The 24,194-nt window shown below is 40.7% G+C and overlaps 1 protein-coding gene across 1 annotated transcript; it reads left to right on the top strand.

Moving 5' to 3' along the window:
* The first annotated feature begins 2,451 nt into the window (after window positions 1–2,451).
* cand1 (cullin-associated and neddylation-dissociated 1) lies at window positions 2,452–23,135 on the top strand. Its single transcript, XM_014986179.2, has 26 exons — window positions 2,452–2,772; window positions 9,928–10,003; window positions 10,083–10,150; window positions 10,228–10,382; window positions 10,502–10,625; window positions 11,211–11,298; window positions 11,371–11,539; window positions 11,610–11,715; window positions 11,781–11,926; window positions 12,654–12,805; window positions 13,812–13,952; window positions 14,952–15,093; window positions 16,095–16,303; window positions 16,378–16,546; window positions 16,665–16,754; window positions 17,363–17,516; window positions 17,591–17,828; window positions 18,020–18,208; window positions 18,294–18,437; window positions 18,806–18,941; window positions 19,348–19,524; window positions 19,601–19,696; window positions 20,228–20,397; window positions 20,476–20,640; window positions 21,211–21,318; window positions 21,931–23,135. Exons 1-26 carry the CDS (start codon window positions 2,705–2,707, stop codon window positions 22,153–22,155), a joined length of 3,705 nt encoding a protein of 1,234 aa, XP_014841665.2. The 5' UTR covers window positions 2,452–2,704; the 3' UTR covers window positions 22,156–23,135.
* The last annotated feature ends 1,059 nt before the right edge of the window (window positions 23,136–24,194 follow it).

Here is a 24,194-nt window from a genome sequence, read left to right on the forward strand (position 1 = left end):
TATTCTATAATGGTCTTACATGTTGCATTTATATTTATATTTTGTTCTCTACTATCTGAGTACTTTTTTACTTTTACTTAAGTAAAATGTTAATGTGGTACTTTGACTTTTACTTGAGTACATTTTTGACTGTGTATTTGTACTTTTACTTAAGTACATTTTTTTAGTACTTTCTCCACCACTGCCTAAATCTAACCTAATAAAATGTTTAACAAAACTTTCCCTGAGTCTTATGTGGATCAAATTTTTGAGAAAGATTTTTTACATCACAGATTTAATTTAGACTTTAATAAATTATATTAAAAACATAGGCTTCACTTTCACTAGATCTGACCTGAAATATTGTCCCAAATTAATTTTAAACCAAACTTTAAACCTGATATAAACAAAATCTTCCATATATACACCTTCTCAAGGGAAGTGAAACTTTTCCTCCTCCAAACCTAAACCAGAGGTCTATGAAATGTTAAGATGTTCCTTTTTTTAGGGTTTTATTTCCCTCTGCAACGGGAACATGACTGTCCAAAGGAATTTATGTCTCTGCAACATGACTAATACAGGTGCACACTAACACCCACAGCATGAACAGCATCCCTAATTTGTCTCCTGCAGCTACAAACCCACTGTGGATGTGTGTTTGTGATGAATCATTTCTGAGCCGAGGATAATGTCCTAAATAAATAAATCTGCACACACAGAAAGCTGCAGCGTCTCTCTGCAGCTGTATTTGATTTTCTTTCTGTTTACTGATCCGGTGCGCGACAGACGCTCTCATTGATGACATTTTCTATGACTACACCTGCTGCAGAGAGGTTAGAGGCTCTGATTGGCTGCGCTAAACAGTGGATTAATAAAGCAGAAAACTGCATTCAAACAGCTGCAGATTAAGGTCATATAATAAATGGTATCATTCTGGTGTTAAACCAGAACCCCCCACTGCCTTAATCATTAAAACACGTTTGGTTCTTCATGCACAATGTGTGACAGGAAAGGACTTCAGCTTACGGTACAGCAGTGGTGCCCAAAGTCGGTCCTGGAGGGCCGGCATCCTGCATGTTTTAGTTCTCTCCTTGGTTTAATGCACCTGAATAAAATGATGGCTCATTAGAGGCCTAAAGAGAACATTGACATGCTGAAATGGTTGTTACTACCACCAGGGAGAGAACTAAAACATGCAGGATGCCGGGCCTCCAGGACCGACTTTGGGCACCACTGGGGTACAGAGAGAATCAGATAATAAAAAATTACAAATGATCAAATGTGTAAGGAGATGATGTTCTCAAAAAGCAGAGAAAGTTAACTGCTTCATCAACTGAAAGAGTGAGGCATATATTATTTAAATCCATTATCCACAGAATTATTTATTTCAGGGGTGATTTTCTGTTAATTTTAATGATTTTGTCAAAATTCAGTTCTTAGAAACAGAGAATATAGCATTAGACAGATAAAAATGATTTGATTTTATTCAAAAATGTTACATTATGGCTTACACAACTATGTGATCTATTCAAGCATGTGAATGAAAATTAAGTGGAAGGTAGAAAAAATGTTTTTCATCCACAAGAACAGCAGCCTGGTGAAGCAAATGACAGTAAAGAGTTTAAGGGAGTGAAATCTTGTATTTGGAAACTTTTTTCTGTTGAAAGTGAAGGAAATACTTTGAATTTTGATTTCAGTGAAAACATTGTGGAGTGTTCTCTATTCTAGAGTATGTTGCACTTTGTCCATCACCCAGCACAATGCAACACATTTTTGGCAACACTGGCATCCCGTACATTGTTGCTACAACCATTGATACCAACACTTTATCTGGTTTCAAAATATTGCTAAACATCTTTTAACAGATGTGTTCAAAACTATGCCGCATGAGATTTTTTTTAATAGCACAATGTATTTGCAAAAACAAAAAAAATTTGTTAAAAGAATAACTGATGGTTATATTCTTTATCTAGGGTTTGTGTATGATTTCACATTCCAGCCAAAACAACTGGGAACTTATTAAGAAATAACTACAGTGCTTACATTAATCAAAAAAGCAAATAGCTATGCACCATCTCAACTAATAAATGGTGGTTGTAATTTAGAAACACGCTCCTTGGATTTTTGACAGGAATATAACGCCATACTTTATGCTTCACTTTCTCTAATGCCACTCTGAGCAACTGGCACTATTATTGTCCACATCAAAAGCCACCACCGGGTGTGAAAGTCCAAGTCTTTTGATTTATTCACTCAAGTTTAAACTCAATAAACTTGCGAATTGAGTTTGACTCGATTCCAAGTCCTTAGCTCTGTCTCTAATATTAGTAATAAGGTTAAAACAGTCCGATTAATTATATTTTTGCTAAAAATAGAAAAACCAGGTAAGAAAACCATCGTCAATCCTGCCTCCGGCAAATACAGCACTGTTTTCAACAGCAACAAAATGTGGGAGCCGTGACCTTCGACCCCGCTGCGTCCATCCCTGATCACTCCGCCCCTCTGCAGAGAGAAACGGCTGCTCCATTCAAACAAACTCCGCGCCCCGGGATGCGACAGTCGCTGTAGACGGAGAGGACGGTGGCTTCAGCAGCAACAACACACCCTTTTAGTCCTAAAAAATATCACGCACACGCAGAAACACGCAGAGACACGCAGCGGGGCTCGCAGGAACTCTCACTGAGCGCAGTGTGCTAGCGGGAGGCTAACAGCTAACAGCACCGACATGGCGAGCGCCTCGTACCACATCTCCAACCTGCTGGAGAAAATGACATCCAGCGACAAAGATTTCAGGTAAAATCGGCACAAGTGGTTCCGCCTTATGGGTCGGTTCTAGGTTCCTGTTAAACCCGCTGCTGTTGTTGGTTAAACGCAGTGCAGCCTTAGTAAGGCCCGAGGCTAATGTGCTAGCTGCTAGCTTCCACCTGTCTGATCATCGTCACCCGTTAGCCTGGTAGTTAGGCCTGATCCTCGGGTTAGATTTGATGTGACAGCCGGTGTTTTGCTGCCAGCTGCTGGTTATCAGGGTAACGATCGGGTCGTTAAGGTTTTAACCAGCTGCAGATGCTGGTTAACAGTCAGCTGAACTGCGGGTTAACGGCCGTTGGTTAGCAGCTAGCCCGCCTGCTAGATGGTTGCCAGCAACTTCAGTCATGCAGCAGAACTGTGAGGTTCTGCTGCACTACAGCTGGGTCTGAACCCCGAACTCAGGTCCGGGGATGACGTCACCTCCAACGAAACCGTGTTCCGACCCGAAGCCGGTTGGATTTAACCGTGAAGTTGTGATCAGAAGCGATGCTAACTACCATTAGCAACACAGTAAACATGGCTTGTGTTGGTTTGGGGCATTCAGACGCTGTCCAGCTTGTTTTCTGACAGAGGTGGAACAGTTTTGTCTATGGATGACGGATTTAATGAGAGAGAGGTCCACTAGGGTTCAGATAAGATATTTGTTTCTGCAGTAGTCACTGTGTCACATACAGGAGGTGGCCATATTGTATTTAGTATCCAGTGTTGCTCAGGGACCTGACATCTGGGGTATTCCAACTCATTTTCTGACACTTCTGTCACACTTACTCCTCTGAACACTTACCTGACTAGCTCACAGGGAATCCCTGAAGACATCATCACACAGGGATGCATTATGGGTAGTTGGTAGCTTCCTGGCAACTTCTCAGGTGCTGTATAGAGAAGGAGAGAAGTTTATAGTCTGGAGTTTATGACACAAAACAAGGATTTTAAACTTGGTAGAGCTGTGTGAGAAAAGTGGGAAGTCCCAACCATCCCTTCCATTGATCGTAAAGGATCTTATCCCCTACTCTAACATCTTTCTAACTATACAACCAGACAGAGATTTAAACAGGAGCGGCTAAAGCAAAGGTCTTGGTTTAGCGTTGCTTTTGACATGCTAATGTAGAATATCGTCAATTAGATGTTATCATAACCGTTACTAGGCTGTTATATAGCAACATTCTTCAGTCAGAGGCCTATTCAGGTTTGTTCCAAGACTGACTGTTACTGGAGATTCATTGCTCTGTTGGATACTGAATCGCAGTTGTTATCACATGCTAATCAGAGCATGCTGGTAGAGAATATTTAGTTGGATAGAGCTGCACGACGTATCATAGTTGGCGTATTGAAATTGCAGATCAATACAGGGATGCAACATCTGAATGGATATGGGATTTAAAGTTCAGAAAATCAGACGCTGCATACATTTGACCAGGACGGACAACTCATGGGCTGTTTTTGAGAAATATGGCTGAAAATAACATGCCCAAAATGGATTGAATGTATCTCAAGAACTACAGAGTTTATTTTAATTGTTTTGGTATCAAAACAAAGGTAAGACCCTAGAAAATATGTTACAGCTCTAAAAACCACCCTGCCTGTTACTGAGGAAAGAGGAAAGTAAATTAATATGATACACAGCAGAAATCAGGAAAAAATATCTATTTCCGCCTAAAAAAAAACAGTTCAATATATTAAGATTCCTTTTAAAGCATGCAGATGAAATCCAAAACCTGTAGTAAACAACAGTACACAATCCGACCTTTTACTGTGCCAAGTTTCATGGAAAAAAAAGTTAATCATATGAGTTTTAGAGAGGTACTACTTGATAAAAATCTAGGCGGACCTTCCAAATTAGCCATTTTGGCACAATTTGTGCCATTTGAACTTTCTCAGTTTTTTTCCTGTAGGTTCTGTTTCAATCATTTATTCTTATCATAAAATAAATTATTTATCAGAGATAAGTAATTACATCTAATTGTTTTTGGAGGTTCCTTTTAAAAATCCACATTGCATTCATTCATAAAAAGAAAAAATAGACAAATTGTAATAGGCTGAAAATGGAACAGATTAACTCACAATAACATTTCAAATATAATTATATAACAATGAAAATGCAAATAGCAATGAAAACTAATTTGTCAAAATGATATGATCACAGGAAAAAACTAATATTTCTCACAATTACATTACAATAACAATGCACTCTGCGCGTAAAATCAAGCAGTTCTCCATTCAGACGTTCAAAATTACGCTGGGCAGTTTCTCGGGAACCCATTGGCCAATTTTGATGATTGACATGTCTTTCGAACCGTCAGAGCCAATAGAATCCGAGGGCGTTGATATTAATACGGAACCTAAAGCCATTCACCAATTACAGGGCGGAAAACGCATGCGGTGTAGATTGACGATGTTCGCCTCTAGATTTTGTTTATGGTAGCTAGGAGACCTGGGCGGAGCCGAAAACAATATGAGATGGACTTAGGGAAAATGGATTATCGAACCAAGTGGAAGTATTTAGTCTAATAAGGATTATGACCACGAAACAGCAAAGGTAGGACTGAATTTATGCTTTTCGCTTCGTGAAATTAGCTATTTCTTTTTTTCTTCTTTAGCTGCTGGTTCAGTGAGTTTTGCACGTAGCGTGGTGATTCTGGTATTGTTGGAAACGGCAGAGCTTCGGCTTTACTCTGATCGATAGTTTGTGAGGATCGGGCCACCTAGCTCTTTCACTGTTGCGTTTTTTTACCGGGTATGCCTCGTTAGCATCTAATTACGTTATTGTTTTATCAAGCTGGTTAGTATTCAAGCTGGGTGTTATTGAGGTAGAAAATATTGTTTCTGTCATTTAGAAGAGCTTTTTCCCGATCCGTGGATATGCAGTATGCCTATATTGATAAATGTATAGCATGTGTTTTCAATTGATCTTGTTGCGGCAAGCGCCGAGGACCCCTCTCGTGACAGACAGGTTTAACATGTAGATTTTTAGTGGCTAAGATTCTAAAACTCAAAGTGGATGAGATGTCATGGAATGGTACAAAATACACAAGTGTTCAGTTTTCAGTAATAATATCATAACACATTTTTCTGATTTTTGTGCAGTCCTTGTTGTTTGATATTTATGATGGGTTTATATTAGGGATGCTCCGATCAGGTTTTTTGCTGCCGATACCGATCATCCATGAGGCCGATCTCTGCCGATCATCGATCTCTACCGATCACCTGGATTGACTGTTAATTTTTTGCTTTAGGTATAAATAATACTAAGTGATCTGGCAAAATAAAAAAAAAGGTCTATCAATAAATTCACATAATTTAGATATAAAACATGCAAAATACTTGCAGGCACAATATAGCAGCCATTCAGTCAAAATACAACTGAAAAACTTGCAATCAGTAAAACAATATTTAACAGTGAGGTTCTTAACAGCCTAAATTATACATGAGTCAAATAAATCTCTCAGCACTGCCTATATGAAATAGTGTCAAGTAAAAAAGGAAACATTCATTTAAAGTCAAATGCAGGTTGCATCAAAATAAACAATCCTGAGTTACTAAATCAAAACCTCCTGAGAGCATGACATTGTTTTGTTCTGGCTCTGATCTTTCTGACTGAGCAGAGTAATTCTGCAGAATCCCAGGAGGAGGCAGAGGAGATCGATTTTTTTTCAGAGAAAAATTTTTTTCTGAAACTCTTTTAATACATATGCAAAATATGTTTTTATTTGTTACCTGCTGCAGCTTTAAGCAGACGTTCGGTGTGAGAGTTCACTGCAGGTAAAATATGACCACCAGCAGCGCGTAGCGACGGTTCAACAGCGGGAGCAGAACCGGCTGTTGGACCGCCAGATCGTTGACTTAAATTATTTTTCAGGTTATTTGTTTAGCTTTCTGACCGTCATGCTGATCCGGGTGAATGTTTTGCGCTGCTTTACCTGCTTTCTGATCGCTCCGGATCGTTGCTTTGAGCTTCAATGTAGCCAAACTCCGTTTAAAAAAACAAACTCGTTTTTTAAATGTCATATTTTTCGCCGCAACACGCAAACGTCCCCGTTCATTCGGAGCGTTAAAGTTCCACACGACAGGACTTGTTGCCGCGCGCTTGCGCAGTGTGAAGGAAAGAGGAGATAGGCTGCGAAGGGAGACACAGGTGATCGGCAACAACAGATCGGCGATCACCGATCATACACTTTTTCACAGAAAATAAAGATGTTAGGGTAGCTTTAGTCTGTCATTTATTATTATTGACTTGTTGGGCTGTTGGGGTCTCCTCAAATATCAAAATAAATAAAATAATTTAAATGTAATTTTTATGCTGTTAAAACAAGTCAACAGGTGTGAAAATGTATTTTCTGTTTACCTTTTTAGGATCACGATTCAATTCAGAAACCAATTTTTCTATTTAAACAGTTTAAAATGTAATTGTTAATCATGTGATTGACAATAAGAAGACATGTAAATAGAATATTTTTAATACAATTCTATATTGTTTCATACTGGATTAAATTCCATCAGGTTATATTTTAACAAAAATATGTTTGCAGAAATTTATGTAACTTAAATTATTAGTTTGAAGTTAGCTCAGTTGCATGACTTTTTGTTAAATAAAAAAATCTAAGAATTATTCTAAATATAATTTTACAAGACATTAAGCAAACCAAAGTCGATTTTTAAACATTTTGAATCAATTGTGAATTCCTAGCAGTAAGAATTGTGATTTTCTGCAGAATAATTATTTCCTGCGTTTGGACAAAAAGTTTTTGTGTGTTAGAAAATAAGTTGTTTCTAAATATTGACTATGTTGTTACACTGTGGTTCTTTTCTTCAGGGTTTCTTAAATAAATGGCTTTTTAAAATAAATAAAACAAAGAATTATTCTAAATATAGTTTTACAAAGACTTCAGCAGATTAAAGTTGTTTATTAAGTATCAACTTAGAAACAGTTCAGAATTCCCAGGACTAGGAATTGCGATAGTCTATATAGGGAATGGGGGGTGCGATGACATATTCGCGCTTTTAGATAGATTTTTACCCAGAATGCAAATGGAAAAAACCGTGAGTGAAACGGTGACTGGGACCGACTAGTATATATTCCATTGAGGGAAAGTTAGTTTCACATCTGCTCAAGAGTCCCCCTGGTGGTTGAAGAAAAATCCACATATAAACCGGAAAATACAATATATGAAAAAAAAAAAAAACACTGAATGCTCTCTGGTATGAGGAGGCGGGCCGGATCCGGCATTGTTCAGGGGGCCGGACCAAACGACGTGGCGGGCCGGATCCGGCCCGCGGGCCGTAGTTTGGGGACCCCTGGTCTATAGAATAAATTTCTTATAATTGGACAAAAAGTTGTTTTGTGTGATATAAGATAAGTTTGTTGGTAATTATTTGACTTTGTTGTGGTTCATTTGCTTGATGTTTCAGCTGAAACATTAAACAGACGCAGTTGCAGCAGTGAAACTCCTAAAATCTCATCAAACTCTGGGAGCAAAGCCGCCTGTTTGGTGAGAAGCTCCAAGGCGACGTTATCGGCTCCATCGCTTCGACAGCAGCCGCTTCTGTCCCATAAATCTGTGAAGAAATGCGCCTCGGCCGCGCTCGCTGTGGAAATTGCTCGTGACCTCGGCTGAGCGGAGCTGAGGAGTCGTTCTTATCGGAGCGCTTTAATACCAAATCAACGGATGCTCAGCAGGAGAGGAAATGTCTTTTTTTAGGTGGAGTGTCGCTGCTGGAGTCTTCACAAATGATCTTCTTAAAGCTTTGCTGCGTCGCTGTCAAACATATGCAAATGAGTCGCTATGCATGCAGGATGTGGCGCAGAGGGAAGCGTGATTATTGGATTGGACTTGCTGTCAGCAGATCTCATTTAGCATTAAAGGATTTGGATTAATGGCAAAAAAAAAAAAAAGGAAGGAGGCTCCAATGAAGAAGTTAATAAAAAAACAACTTTAGATTTCTTTGATCTGGATTTGAAGCAAACAGAGGAGATCTGTCATCATTTTTGTTGGTATTTTATGTTTTTCTTAAGGTTTCTGCATAAAGACTGATTGTTTTCCCGATGCCACCGAGTTCATTCCTGGAGCTAAAAACAAAAATAATTTGAGTTCTGAATCTCCAGCTGCCCTGATCAGGTTTTCCTCTCAGCGTTCAAAACGTTGGTGCAGAAAACAGAAACTTAATCTCATTCATTTAATTCTTTACCAAGATAAATAAGAAATAAAAAGCTTGGAAGAGTGATGGATCAACACAAAGTAGAGCAAAACTGAAAATAAGAGAAGATCTGAAAAGTGTGGCATGCTTTTGTTTTTGCTGAAGGTCCATCTGAAAATCCTTTGTAACATGTTTGAACATCTAGTGTATGACTATAATAATGATTGATTAATCAATCAACTAACTACTGTATTCAGACTCCAAAAACCCAATTTGCTTATAAAATAACTTATTCAAAGCAGTAAAATTTATATACACTGCTCAAAAAAATAAAGGGAACACTCAAATAACACATCCTAGATCTGAATGAATGAAATATTCTCATTGAATACTTTGTTCTGTACAAAGTTGAATGTGCCGACAACAAAATCACACAAAAATCATCAATGGAAATCAAATTTATTAACCAATGGAGGCCTGGATTTGGAGCCACACACAAAATTAAAGTGAAATGTTCCCTTTATTTTTTTGAGCAGTATATTTATCCAAAACTCCTTAAGTGGCAGTTTTAGCTTCATCCAGTTCAAATTCACTAAAGGAATTAAGCAAATAAAATGTTTATTTTCTTATTTAAAAGAGGAGTTTATTTATTTGTACCTTTTAATATATTTCTAAAATTGCATGTAAAAGTTTCAGAGGTTAAATAAAAAATCTCCGAATGTGCACATTTTTAACTGTTTTATTGTCAGTGAAATTGTTGCTCGTTCTTTATAAAGCAGCTCAAGTTTAGTCAGATTGGATGGCAAACAGCTGTAAACATTAATTCTGGCCTCAGATGTGTGTTTGGACTTTGACTAGGCCATCCTAACACCCGAATCAGCAGCCTGTAACAGGTTTTAGCTTTTTGACTCCATTTATCTTACTTTATTTTTAGATTTTGTGTAAAAAATTAGAATCTTTGACCTTTGAACCCTTGGGATAAACAATTGAACTTGTTTTTGTTTTTAGGTTTATGGCCACAAACGACCTGATGACAGAACTTCAGAAAGACTCGATCAAACTTGACGACGACAGCGAGAGGAAGGTCAGTTCGTACGGATGAAATCCTCTGTGAACGCTTTAGTTTCTGGACTAATCGATCGATTAATTGTGATTAATGACAGGTGGTGAGAATGATCTTGAAACTGTTGGAAGACAAAAACGGAGAAGTTCAGAACCTGGCTGTCAAATGGTAAAAAACCCCCCAAAAAAACCATCTGTTTGTTTTTTAATTGCTGTGGGTAACTGTGGGTGCGTTTGATTCGCCAGCCTGGGGCCGCTGGTCAGCAAAGTGAAGGAGTATCAGGTGGAGACGATCGTGGACACTCTGTGCACAAACATGCTGTCAGACAAAGAACAGCTGCGAGACATTTCCTCCATCGGCCTCAAAACCGTGATCGGAGAGTTACCGCCGGCCTCCAGCGGTAAACATGACACTAAAACTATTCCTAATAATAATAATAATCTTCATTTTCTGTCTTTTGCCAATAAAATGATATAATCTACTTTAATACGAGTCTTGTTTACCTTGTCCGTGTTCCAGGCTCTGCTTTAGCTGCCAGTGTTTGTAAAAAGATAACGGGCCGCCTGACGAGCGCCATCGCCAAACAGGAAGACGTGTCGGTGCAGCTGGAGGCGCTGGACATCATGGCGGACATGTTGTGCAGGTAAGGAAACACCTGGATGCAGCTCAGAGCCGCAGGAATGTAAAGGAACCAGAATCCACTGCGAAGGTTCTTGATGATGTCATCAAAATCAATCAAATAAACAAACAATCAAGTTTATTTGTATATTTGAGCAATAAGACGGTTCAGAAAAATACAAAAATAAAGAGTATAAAAACAAGCTAATTTATTTCAGTAAAGTTAAAATTAAAAACATTTCAGCTTTCAATTTAAAATGAGATAATTTCACCAGATCAATAAAAAAAATCTTTTAAAGATAAAAGTGACTTGATGGCTGATGTACTTCTGTAAATTAGTGAATTAAAAACTGTCTTTTTTTTAGTTCATTTGTATGTTTGAAAACTTACCTTAAAAATGTTTGAATTTACTGTGAGATTAATGTGCATTATGCTCATATTACAGAACATCAACATCCTTTTCACCATGTCCACATTTTTGTGTTAAAAATATGTTTTTATTTGTCTAATTTCCTGTGTGTTGATTGGCTGTGCGCCGTAATAATCAAAGTGAATGGCAGAAATGTGCGCCTGATGTTGCTTTAGGTGATCAAACTTGTTGGTTTTCCAGACAAGGCGGCCTGCTGGTGAATTTCCATCCCTCCATCCTCAGCTGCTTGCTGCCTCAGCTCACTTCTCCCCGGCTGGCAGTCAGAAAGGTGCATTCAGGAACCTCACGTTAAATCCGCTGCCATGAATCCCTCTTGACCGTGTTTTCTTCCTGTTTCCAGAGGACCATCATGGCTCTGGGCCACCTGGTGATGTCGTGCGGGAACCTGGTCTTCATCGACCTGATCGAGCATCTGCTGACGGAGCTGGGCCGGAACGACAACATGTCCACCACGCGCACCTATATCCAGTGCACGGCTGCCATCAGCCGGCAGGCGGGACACCGCATCGGTGAGACGCAGCCCGGAGAGTCCGACCGTTCTGACCGGACGCAGAGCTGACCTTTGACCTGTCTGTTCAGGGGAGTACCTGGAGAAGATCATCCCTCTGGTGGTGAAGTTCTGCAACGTCGACGACGACGAGCTGAGAGAGTACTGCATTCAGGCCTTCGAGTCCTTCGTCAGGAGGTAGAGCGCGACGCGGTGCGGCAGCTCTTCTTCTTCTTCTGTTGGCTTAACTCGTCTCTCTGCAGGTGTCCCAAAGAAGTTTATCCCCACGTTCCAACCATCATCTCCATCTGCCTCCGCTACTTGACCTACGACCCCAACTACAACTTTGACGATGAAGACGAGGACGATAACGCCATGGACGCTGAGCAGAACGATGAAGACTACCAGGGTAACAAATGTTTTCATCGCCGCCACCATGTTGGAACCAACCTGGAGAAACTGGAGCGGTTTCAGTTGAACTGGACGATACGTCTTAAAATACAATCTGATTTCTTTTCTAAAACACAAATTACAAATGATAGAAAATATTTTCAAAAAGAGGCTTTTATACCAGCCTGTGAGTTATACGGCTGCGGGAGCATATTAGAGGAATTTTCAATAAAAATAAAGAGTAAAGGGTGCAAATTTCTGCCAAAATTTTTAGATTAATTTCAGAAAATTTCCAGAAAAAACTTGGGAAATTGCTGTACTTGAAAAGTCAAAAATTTGCTAGAAAAACAGACATTTTCTAGAAAAAAACTTGGACATTTCTGAGTTTGTTGAAAAATCAAAAATGTTCTTAAAAAAATCTCATAAATTTTCTAGATTGATCTCAAAGTTTCAAAAGTAAAAATATTTTCTTTTAAATTTTTTAGATTAATTTTAAAATTTGAGATTTTTCCAGGCCATGCCAGGAGAATTTTTGAGAAAATCTGGATTTTCTTTTCCATCAATGCGTTCCTTGGGTTTCCGTAGCTCATCTATCGAAACCCAACAAATGCAGTGGTGAGAAAAAACAAATCCAGATTTTCAGAAAGTTAAATCTGCAAAAACCAAAAATTTGATCAATCAATAAAATAAAATTTTCGCCCAGCTTTGGGCTTTAGTTGAGCTTGTTTTTCCTCATGCCTGTCCAGGTAGTGATGATGAATACAGCGACGACGACGACATGAGCTGGAAGGTCCGCAGGGCGGCGGCCAAATGTCTGGACGCCGTCGTTTCAACGCGCCACGAGATGCTGCCGGAGTTTTACCGCTCCGTTTCGCCTGCACTCGTCTGCCGCTTCAAGGTAACTTCAAACATCCCGTTACTGCCGCTGAACCTTTCTGACATGAACATTTATCACTGGACAGGACAGCAGCTATTAGCCACTAGCGCTAGCAACGCAGGCCTGCAGACGCCATTACTACACAGAGTCATGTTCACAAAACCAGCCTCTTCTAACGCAGGACGAGCTGGAACCTGTTACAAAAACCATTATAATGTCCTTATTTCTTATCAGATTTCTGTAAAATTAAAGCTGAGAAAATTGCTAATGTTTTGAGGGTAAAATATATATTCTCCATAAAATAAATTTATAAACTTTTTTGTCAAGATGAAAGATAGAACTAAGCAGATTTCTCTTTTATATTGGACAGTTAATTTAACTTTACATAATTGCCCCTGTTGGAGACATAGTTTAAATACTTTATGAAATATTCTATCGTATTTGATTAAGCTAATATTAAGGAATTATTGACTTAAATCAATTTCCTAATCTTGCTGAAAGGTTATCTGTGAGTTTTGTCTTATTTACAGTGTCCTAAGATTTTGCATTAGAGCCTAGATCAAAAGTACTTTGTGGTAAATACATTTACTACACAGAACCGAACATTCGGTCCGTTACAGTTTTATGTTTTTAGCCCTGAGCTGAACAACTTGTCATGATATCAGCGTTTTGATATTGATAATTGATTAGTTATTTTATTTTAAATACCTGAAATGGCGTTACTTCCTGTTTTATCCAGTTTTTTCTTCACATCGTTTTTTATTTTTAAGCAGTTACAAAGAATAGCAGTAAAACTTTCTCTGCTGCGGAAGTTACTCGTTGCTAGGTAACATAAGTGGGGAGGGGACTTGAAACTGCTTGTTACCCAGCAGGTTGTTGCTAGGCAACCGTAGAGCAAGTTGGTTAGTTTCCAGATCCTTTGCGTTATTGGATCTCTCTCCGGACTCGATGCGTAGCGGTGGCGCGTGTCGGGTCCGGTGATATTCGGTTCCCGGTGGTGACGGCCGTCTGCTTCCTGTGTGTTCAGGAGAGGGAGGAGAACGTGAAGGCGGACGTTTTCCATGCCTACCTGTCGCTGCTGAAACAGACCAGGCCGGCTCAGAGCTGGCTGGCCGACCCGGACGCCATGGAGCAGGGCGAGACGCCGCTAACGATGCTGCAGAGTCAGGTGGGAAAAACAAGGCAGGCGACTCAATATGCTCGACTTCGTGGACTGGTGCATGAAATCTCAATAAAACGCTTTGAAGTTTGTTGTTTTAACATGAGAAAATGTGTAAAAGGTCAGGATGCCTTTGAGAGGGACAGTAATCCATCATATAATTATTTCCTCTTCAGTGATGATTCCTAATTAAACTGGGAATTCAGTTTCTTCCCTCTAGATGGCGCCGTCAGGTTCAACTTTGTTTCAAATTTTATCATCTATCTGGACTGGGCCGTGTATCTACAACAGAACTATAGGGTCAAAATAAAGAGATTTTTTAAATTTCCTTTTTTATTTAAGAGTATAAAGTCAACATATTAGCAGAATAAACACAAAATAATAATTAGATGCTGATGTGTTAAAAGATGGAGTATTTTCTTATTTGTAAAATCAAAACCAAGTAAAATCTTCTAAAGTATAACATTACAAGATATTGTACTTTTTCATTTTAACTCATTTTTTTAATGAAAATAATTTTTTTGTCGTATGACTTTTATTATTATAACTTTAGTCTGGTGATATCATGACTTTATGACAACTTTGTCTCGTATTATTCCAAATTACTGTCGTATGACTTTTTCTTGCAATGCCATGACTTTATTCTTGTAATTTAAATGTGTTTTCTTAGCCTGGCCCTAATCCTCTGTTTGTTTTAAAGCTCTCTGCAAATAACACTGAAACATTCAACATCCACTTTAGTTTTGATTTCTTCATAATTTAGAATAAAATCTTAGTAAAAAAAGTCTAGATTTTATGTTTTAACTGGACCACAATGTCTGCAGTGTGGTTTCTGTGCTGCAGGGGGCACTGTTGCTCACTTTGTGATGCTGCTGGGTTTTTCTCACCCGTTCCCACGGTGACAGGAAACCATCAGCATCCTGCGCCGCCGAACAGCCTGAAGCAGGTGACAGGAAATAGCACTCTCTCTCTCTCTCTCTCTCTGTTAATGTTGCTCGCCCTGTGCAGGTGCCCATGATCGTCAAAGCTCTTCACAAACAGCTGAAGGAGAAAAGTGTGAAAACCCGGCAGTGTTGCTTCAACATGTTGACCGAACTGGTAAACGTCCTCCCAGGAGCGCTGACGCAGCACATCCCAGTACTAATACCAGGTAATGAAACCCTGTAGGTTTACAGTGAAATTAAAAAGTATTCACTCCCCACACCTAATAAATGGTTCTGCCACCAATGGCAGCAAAATTTACCATCAGCGTTTGCAACATGATCACTCAGGAGGATTTTTCAGAATAGAGTTTTTGAGAATAAACTGCATATTTAAAATGATATCTTAGCTGGTAAATCTAATTTTGTGACTAAGCGACTCCATAAACTTCTTCTGGACGAGTCATTGATGAGGTTTAGGGTAATTTTCTTTCTAGAGTTCATTTGCATAGAAAGTCCAATTCGTTTGGTGAGGTCTGAATGCTAATCAGACCAAAACAGCAAACTCTGGTCCGCTTAAAAACCTCGGTCACTGCTCGGCTGCAAAGAACTCTGGAATGCATATATGAACACCAAGCGGATTGGAGACTCTTCTAAAAGCAGGAAGTGGACTACAACACCAGGCATTCTGGGTAAATGCAACCAAAACAAACTTGCTAACTAGCACTAGCAGGAGAAATGGCTGGTGGACAAAAAAGAAATTCTACAACTGCTAAAATCTGACGCCGCTCCATTTTTGTTTATGTTTGGTGAAGAAGGAAGTTGTGCTCAGTGTCTTCAGAGGTTTTTGCATTTTCCTTCAGTGGTTCTTGGTACAGCGCCCCCCACAGGCCAGGAGGGGAATAGGTTGCTCAAAGGGACTCAGTCCAGTGAGAAAGAAAACAGCAGCAGCTGAAAATGTAACAGATGTTGCAATTTTGGTCCCAAGTCTACAGGACGATCAGGTGTGAAAACACCCCAAATCAATCAGGTTGGCTTAGTAAAACTGTAAATTTGTTTGATCGGACAAACTAAAATATGACCAAAAAAAGCTAATTCAAAAAAATCTGTAGGAAATACCTGGATGTACCTAAATAATAAAAAACATTCAGATCTAAAGTAGAACAAACATGTTTTCTGTCCATTCCAGCAGAAAATGCGTATTAAACCTGTGATGGTTTTTATGTCTCAGGTATCATCTTCTCTCTGAACGATAAATCCAGCAGCTCCAACCTGAAGATCGACGCTCTGTCTTGCCTCCATGTCATCATGGTGACGCACCCCGCTCACGCCTTCCACGCCCACGTCCCCGCCCTCGTGCCGCCCGTGGTGGCCTGCGTGGGAGACCCCTTTTACAAGATCACCTCAGAGGCTCTGCTAGTCACCCAGCAGCTCGTCAAGGTGGGATTCAAACCAGCGACGGTAATGGATTCGGTGGCTCAGATGGTGTTTATTGACGTGTTTCTGGTCTCCAGGTGATCAGACCTCTGGACAACCAATCAGAAGGCTCGGACAGCTTTGACCCCTCCCCCTACATCAACGACCTCTTCACCTGCACAATCAAACGCCTGAAAGCCGCCGACATTGACCAGGAGGTCAAAGAGCGAGCCATTTCCTGTATGGGGCAGATCATCTGTAACCTAGGTAACGGCCGCCTGTCAATCACATGATGTGACATTAGAAAAAAGAAAGGAAAAATAAGACATAACGCAATGTCATCAAGTGTTTGATTTTTTTGCTCCTACCTGGTTTCGTTGTGCAGGTGACCGTCTGCCCAGTGAGCTTCCAGGAACGCTGCTGATCTTTCTGGAGCGTCTGAAGAACGAGATCACACGGCTGACGACGGTCAAAGGTCAGAGGGCATCAGCTAATTCACACATGAGCTAAAAGAAACACTTCAGTGATAATTCAAAAAACGCTCAATCCTAATTAGTACACAGTTTTCTACTGAATTATAATCTTTGAACTAAATTATGACGATTATTATTCATGAAGGTAATTGCAACATTATCGAGGAAATAGGTAATCTTATAGCTAGCAGTGTTTTAAAATTCACATTTTACACGTTTTTGTGCTTCCATTTGGGTCTCAACTGCTTCTAAAAACAGAGCAAGAGCTTAAAAAACAAATATGCAGCTCTTTTATTTTTTAGCAACAAGTTAATATTTTTTGGTGTCTGAAAAGTGAGCATTTTCAAAAACCTCCTGATTAAGTTACCTTCAACAGCAGTGACCCGTTACCTAGCAACCCAGCAGAGTTTCGCTCGTTACCTAGCAACCCAATCTGAGTTCCACACATCTGGTCAGCTGGTTTTACCCCCATATGTGCTGCACAGTGGCTGCTGGAACAGACAAGAGTTTTGTTGTTCACTTACATCCAGAAACCAATTACTGCATTTCTGTTGGTGGTACGGACTGTGCAGCGTTACCACCAGGCGTAACGTTGACGTTTTGTTTGCAGCTCTGACGCTGATCGCCGGCTCTCCGTTGAAAATCGACCTTCGACCCGTTCTTCCTGACGCTGTTCCCATCCTCGCCTCCTTCCTCAGGAAGAACCAGCGGGCCCTGAAGCTCTGCACGCTGGCTGCTCTGGACATCCTGCTCAGAAACTACAGGTAGCCGCCACACCTGCGCGCCCCGCCCACCGCCGTGAGCTCCGCCCACCTCACCGCTTGTTTCTGCCCTGCAGCTCCGCGGTGACGCCCGTCATGGTGGACGCCGTCCTGGCCGAGCTGCCGCCTCTCATCTCGGAGAGTGACATGCACGTGTCTCAGATGGCGCTGAGCTTCCTGTCCACGCTGGCTGTGACGCACCCGTCCTCACTGGGCCAGCTGGCCGGCGGAAACATCCTGCAGCAGCTCATCGCGTTGGTCCGGTCGCCGCTGCTGCAGGGAGGAGCGCTCGCCGCCATGCTCGACTTCTACCAGGTTCACACTCATTTCTCTCACCTGGCCGTCCGGTGAGAACGGTACCAAAGTATCGTTCTCACCTGATACGGGACCAAAGTATTTGTGTTGGCTGTAAGTCAGAATAATGAAAATTAAGTGATAAATCCTGAACCAAATGAACCTTTTGACTGTAACTTAGTGATAATCACAGGTTTATTAACTCTGCTCAGGCTCTGGTCGCCACTAAAACCCCTGGTTTGGGTTACATGGACCTGCTGAGGATGCTGACGGGTCCAGTGTACAGTCAGAGCGCCGCCCTGCCTCACAAACAGGCGTACTGCTCCATCGCCAAATGCGTGGCGGCTCTGACCAGAGCCTGCCCCAATGAGGGGCCAGCTGTGGTGGGGCAGTTCATCCAGGTGAGACAATAAAACCTCATGGAGGAAGTTTAGATCATTCCACGTTCTGCTTGTGAAATCTGATTTCTGTCTTTCGGATTCCCAGGATGTGAAGAACAGTCGCTCCACTGACTCCATCAGGTTGCTAGCTCTGCTCTCATTGGGCGAGGTGGGACACCATGTGGACCTCAGCGGCCAACCAGAACTCAAAACCGTCATCCTGGACGCGTTCTCCTCCTCCAGTGAAGAGGTAAACACAACCAGTTTTCTGCTGGAACAGGCTAACAAGCTAACAGCTGGACGATTAACAGCCCCAGAATTTATCACGATAAACGATAATATGATTTTGAGACCATTTTCAAGTTACATAATGGTAATAATGCAAAAACACCTGATTTATTTTTTATGTTGGAGTTCTTTTAAAGTTTCTACTTTATTTTTCCAATATTATGATTTTATTATTGTTAAAAAAATTTTAGCCTGACCATAATAAACAGAAGCTGTAAAACAAGATGGCTGCTCACATTTCCTTAAAATTATATTTATCGCCCAGCCATACTTGTAATATTTGAGTGTGTGAAATGAGTTGACCTCTGACCCGGGCTCGCTGTGTCTCAGGTGAAGTCTGCGGCGTCCTACGCGCTCGGCAGCATCGCGGTGGGGAATCTTCCGGAGTATCTGCCCTTTGTCCTGCAGGAGATCTCCTCCTCCAAGAGGCAGTACCTGCTGCTGCACTCCCTCAAAGAAATCATCAGTAAGAAACAGCGTCCGCTCACGCTCTGTGTGTATGGCAGGCCGGTTTATCATATAATCAGATTCACCGCATTTAAATCCCAGAGATCTGATGCTGGTTTATCACTAGACGTATTAGTAAATTAAGACCTCTCTCTAGATTGTTCAGTCGCAAGTACAACCTTGTTACTTAGCAACCTCACCAGAGTACCCAAACTGAGTTCCAGAACATTTGTTCAGTAGGTTTTACTGCTGTACAATGGCTGCTGGAAAAGACAAGTGTTTTGTTGTTGACTTAAAATAACTTGCTGCGTTCTTGTTGGTTATGCAGGAGGCTCCACTTCTGCTTTACAAATCTGTATTCTATGATGTTAGAAAGGCCTGTGGTAGTGTGTGTGTGTGTTTGGTTTTAACATGTGTGTGTCCAGGTTCGGCGTCCGTGTCGGGCCTGAAGCCCTACGTGGAGTCGGTTTGGTCTCTGCTGCTCAAACACTGCGAGTGTCAGGAGGAGGGGACCAGGAACGTCGTGGCTGAATGTCTGGGCAAACTGACGCTGATCGACTCGGAAACCCTGCTGCCCCGTCTCAAGGGATACCTGCTGTCAGGTCAGCAGAACTACAATCACCCTGTAACCAACACCAGTAGTGTTGGAGTCAGACATTCATCCGGTTGTGTCTGTAGGCTCATCGTACGCCAGGAGCTCCGTGGTAACAGCCGTAAAGTTCACCATCTCTGATCAGCCGCAGCCGATCGACCCGCTGCTCAAGAACTGCATAGGTAATTCCTCTGTTTTTATCCTAAATATGTGGGATTTTTATTCCTTTTGAAAGCAAATTTTAACAGTGTCAACACTAACAACACTGCAATACATTTTCATTTTCTTATTTACTAAAGAATGTAATTGTTTTTCATATTTAATGTATTTTTAATCTTTTAGCTTAAATGATTACATGTAAAATCTGCAGTATGTGCCAAAGTTTTTATCCGATTAATCAGAATAATAGATTACTAAAATAATCGTTAGTTGCAACCCTAAACTCAACATTTCTTTATGTTTAAGCCATTTTTCTCATGAATTATTATTTAAGACTTGAACTTTAAAGAAAGAAAGTTCCATAGTGTTTCTAGTAAATACATTATTTTATGGGATTTGTTGCATCTTAACCATGGAAACTGGTCAAGCCGCCATCTTGAAACACTTTGGCACCGTTTTAATTTCAGTGGTCATCTGTTTTTACTTGAGAAGTTGAACTGAATATTTTCAGTAGGTTAAGAGTCTTATCCCTCATTGGTTGCTTTTTCTCCCAGGTGATTTCCTGAAGACGCTGGAAGACCCGGACCTGAACGTGCGCCGCGTTGCCTTGGTAACCTTTAACTCCGCTGCCCACAACAAACCCAGCCTGATCCGAGAACTGCTGGATTCAGTTTTACCGCATCTTTACAACGAGACCAAAGTGAGGAAGGAGCTGATCAGAGAGGTGAGGACAGCCGGCGCCGGGCGGAGACCTGCAGGTGGGCGAGGCCCAGGTGGCTGACCGACTGTTGGCTGTGCGCAGGTGGAGATGGGTCCCTTCAAACACACGGTGGACGACGGGCTGGACCTGAGGAAGGCTGCGTTCGAGTGCATGTACACTCTGCTGGACAGCTGCTTGGACCGGCTGGACATCTTCACCTTCCTGAACCACGTAGAGGACGGGCTGAAGGACCACTATGACATCAAGGTGGGTCTGTCGACCCGAAACCACACCTGTCTGGGTTCAGTTGTTACTCAGGCCAATCAGTACTTTGGTTTGGTTTTTGAAGGTTTAATTTTTTAAAAATATGGATTTTTTTCCCCGTGGGTTTCCATAGTTCACAGTGATGTCAGCACACCTAGGGCGGCCATCTTGTTTTACAGCTTCTATTTATTGAATTCAGGTCAACTCTATGATGGAATATTAGGACCAAGCTATGATTTTTTTTATGTTTAATTATAAAAATAAAGTCATAAAATTTACAAGAATAAACTCCTACAACAATAAAATCAAAATAATACGAGAATGCCACAATATTAACAGAATAATGTCAGGAGAATAAATTAGTAATTTTATGAGAACTCCAACACGAAAAATACAAAATAAAAATTTTGGGATGTTGAGCATCTTGTGAAGTTATACTTTGGTGTCAGTTTTAAAAAATAAGGAAATACTTCATCATTTAACCAGAGTAATGGGTTTTCATCCTGTTTGTGTTTTTTCTTATTTGTGGTCGGTTCCAGTAAGTGATGGTTGAATTCTCGTTGGTTCTGATAGATGCTGACCTTCCTGATGCTGGCTAGACTGTCGTCACTTTGTCCCAGTGCTGTGCTGCAGAGACTGGACAGACTGGTGGAGCCGCTCAGAGCCACCTGCACTACAAAGGTACAGCTACTAACACACCTGGGTACTTCTCAGATTGAACTTCATCCATCCTGTCTGTAGTCGATACTACATTGATTCTTGGATTTGATTCAGTTGAGATGTTTTGGACCAGAGGTGTCTGGCAAATTTAAATTCATCAAATTAAAAATGCAAAAATTAGTTTACTCCGATTTTTGTTGTTGTTTGTTTTTACTTTCTCAACAACAAACAAATTTTTATGAAATCTGTATATAACTGCATACAGTTTCCAAATTTTGGGGGGTCATCAGTTGTTTTCTGTTTTGTTGGCCAAATTTTTTACCACTTAAGGTCCAAATAATAATTTCAAGAGCCACAAATGGCCCCTGTGCCACACTTTGAACATCCCTGATTTGGACTGTATTCAACTTAAACGTAAAATAATTAAACATATTTTCAACAGGAATGGATTACACTGTTCATGACTATTTGTTGAACTTTTACATTGGAGAATTTTAGCTAACTATACATTGATAAATTATTAATTTCCACGTCAATTTAAATGTCTGCGACATAAACAGAAAGTGAATTGGGCTGTGTTGGATGAGATGAGCTGCCGCCTACCAGCAGAATAAAAATGGCGTCCCTCTGCAGGTAAAGGCAAACTCGGTGAAACAGGAGTTTGAGAAGCAGGACGAGCTGAAGCGGTCGGCGATGCGAGCGGTCGTCGCGCTGCTGACGATCCCAGAGGCCGAGAAGTCGCCACTGATGTCAGAGTTCCAGTCCCAGATCTCGTCCAATCAGGAGCTAGCGGCCATCTTTGACTCCATCCAGAGAGACTCCAGCTCCGCCAACATGGAGTCCATGGACACCAGCTAAACACGCGAACAGAACAAATTAACACGATGCACCATCCCGCTGCTGGAGCGCTAACCCCGCAGCATGTTTCCATACCAACATAACACACACACACACACACACACACACACACACACACAAAGTTGTAGTGATACACCCTCTCCTAGCGATCGATTGTTTCCATGATGCATTGCACTGATTTTTGCGTTTGGAAAAAAGGACGGAGACTGACGGACGGCTCACACGGACAAAAAACAAAGATTGAAAAAATGAAACCTAGGAAAAAAAAAAGAAATTTGGAAGCTCCTCCCATGAGTTGAAATGATTGGCTGATCTCCCTGTGCATCGTTTTTTCTTTTCTTTTCTCTCTTTTCTACATAATTCCAGAAAGTTCTGCAGGTACTGTAACCTGATTGGCCGCTGCTGAGTGACTGACAGTTAGCGAGTTATTTGAATGGACCAATAGGAGGAAAATATACGAGAAACCAGCCTTTTCTGCCTCAGGCTGTGGTGACCAATGGGAGAAAGGCCCGCCCTAATCCTTGCAAATGATATAGGCAACCAATAGGAGGGGGAGAGAGAAATGATGGGCGGGGCTTTACTGTTTGTGGACCAATCAGCTTCTCCGTTGTTCTTCTGATTAAGTAGACGTGCCCTTGACTTCTTCAATCCAAGGAGGGAAGAAAGCAAGAAAGAGGAGAGATTACCGGACCAGGTTACTTCTGACCAGACCCGACTGGACCATGCTGGCTGTTGCCATGGTTACATAGAGTAAAACAAAGTATCGATTTTCTGTTGGCTGTTCTGGGAGTTCAGCTGCCTTGGACCGGTTCCGGCCAGTTCGATCTGGTAAGCTGTGGTTGGACTTTGGTTCTACTGTGTCTCGCTTATTTTAGTCTGGCCTAGACCGGTTTAATCCGGTTTGGTCTGGTCAGGACAATCCACTGTTGTTTATCACCCGAGAAAAATAAAAAAAAGGTCCATTTCTGCCTGCCTACGTACTCCGACTGCTTTATTTGTGTTTGAATCAGATTACATAAACAAACACGCATTAATGAGCCACTTATGTAGCAATAAAACACTGGTGGCTGCATTACATGTAGGGAAAAAGGAGCCTAAGAAATCTTATTTGGCTTTTTTATTTTTAGCAATCTGTTACTTTATCAAATAAAAAGCATTCCAAATATTAATTTCTAAACACCTCGGAAAGAATATCTGATTAAAATAGCAGTGAGACGTCGGTGTTTGAAGATAAACATTTATTTTAGCTCCATAGAGGGAAAAAGTGAATTTATAAATAAAAATCTTCATGTCAGTACTGTGTTAGCAGGTCAAAATTATTAGAACTTACAAGTGAAAAATTAAAATATTTACAGTTTTTTTTCATGTTTCATTCCTGAAATATTTTTTTAAATGCAGCTTGGGAAGCTAAATATGTAACCGCAATGCTACATGACATGCTAATAGCTAATATGCTAAGAAGCTAATTTATTTTCCTTAATGCTGATTGGCTGAACCCCGAAGAATGTTTATATAAATAAATGCCTTAAGTTCAGTAGTAAAAATGGCTTATATCCACAAAAGTAACTTTTTTTTTAATGAATCATTTGATTATTAAAGGAAGTTAATTCAAAAAACTTGTAGCTTGTAACCTATCAACCAAAAAGCAATTTTTGTGGAAATATTGCATGTGTATTTCATGAAAATGGATTTTTATGACTTTACATTTCAAAACATTGATCATAAATTAGATATAAAGTGTATTCTAGATAATTATTAAACTTAAAATGCACATTTTGAGTTGTGTACAACATTAACAGCACTGTGATCTAGTTCTGCTTTAGGGAGGAACTAATGTCTTCACACAGGATTCATTTCTGACCTGAGGTGAACATCGAGGAGAAGATATTGGGAAATGTTTTCATGTTGAAACTGGAAGTCATCCTGCTTCACTGAGGTGAGGAAATCCCAGCGTGTGTCAGCACGAGCTGCTAAATTAGATCATTTCCTTCATTTTTGTTTTGTTTTTGTAATGTTTCCACTGAACTGCTAGTCACAAA

This window comes from Poecilia mexicana, unplaced genomic scaffold (assembly GCF_051168715.1).
Source record: "Poecilia mexicana isolate PSO_F unplaced genomic scaffold, ASM5116871v1 scaffold_23, whole genome shotgun sequence".
Taxonomy (NCBI): domain Eukaryota; kingdom Metazoa; phylum Chordata; class Actinopteri; order Cyprinodontiformes; family Poeciliidae; genus Poecilia; species Poecilia mexicana.

Excerpts from the sequence above, each read along its gene's own strand:
- cand1 (XM_014986179.2), top strand. The coding sequence starts at position 2,705 with ATGGCGAGCGCCTCGTACCACATCTCCAACCTGCTGGAGAAAATGACA. Across the intron at positions 11,927-12,653 it reads GAACGATGAAGACTACCAGG|GTAGTGATGATGAATACAGC; the intron begins GTAACAAATGTT and ends ATGCCTGTCCAG. Across the intron at positions 16,547-16,664 it reads GCAGATCATCTGTAACCTAG|GTGACCGTCTGCCCAGTGAG; the intron begins GTAACGGCCGCC and ends TTCGTTGTGCAG.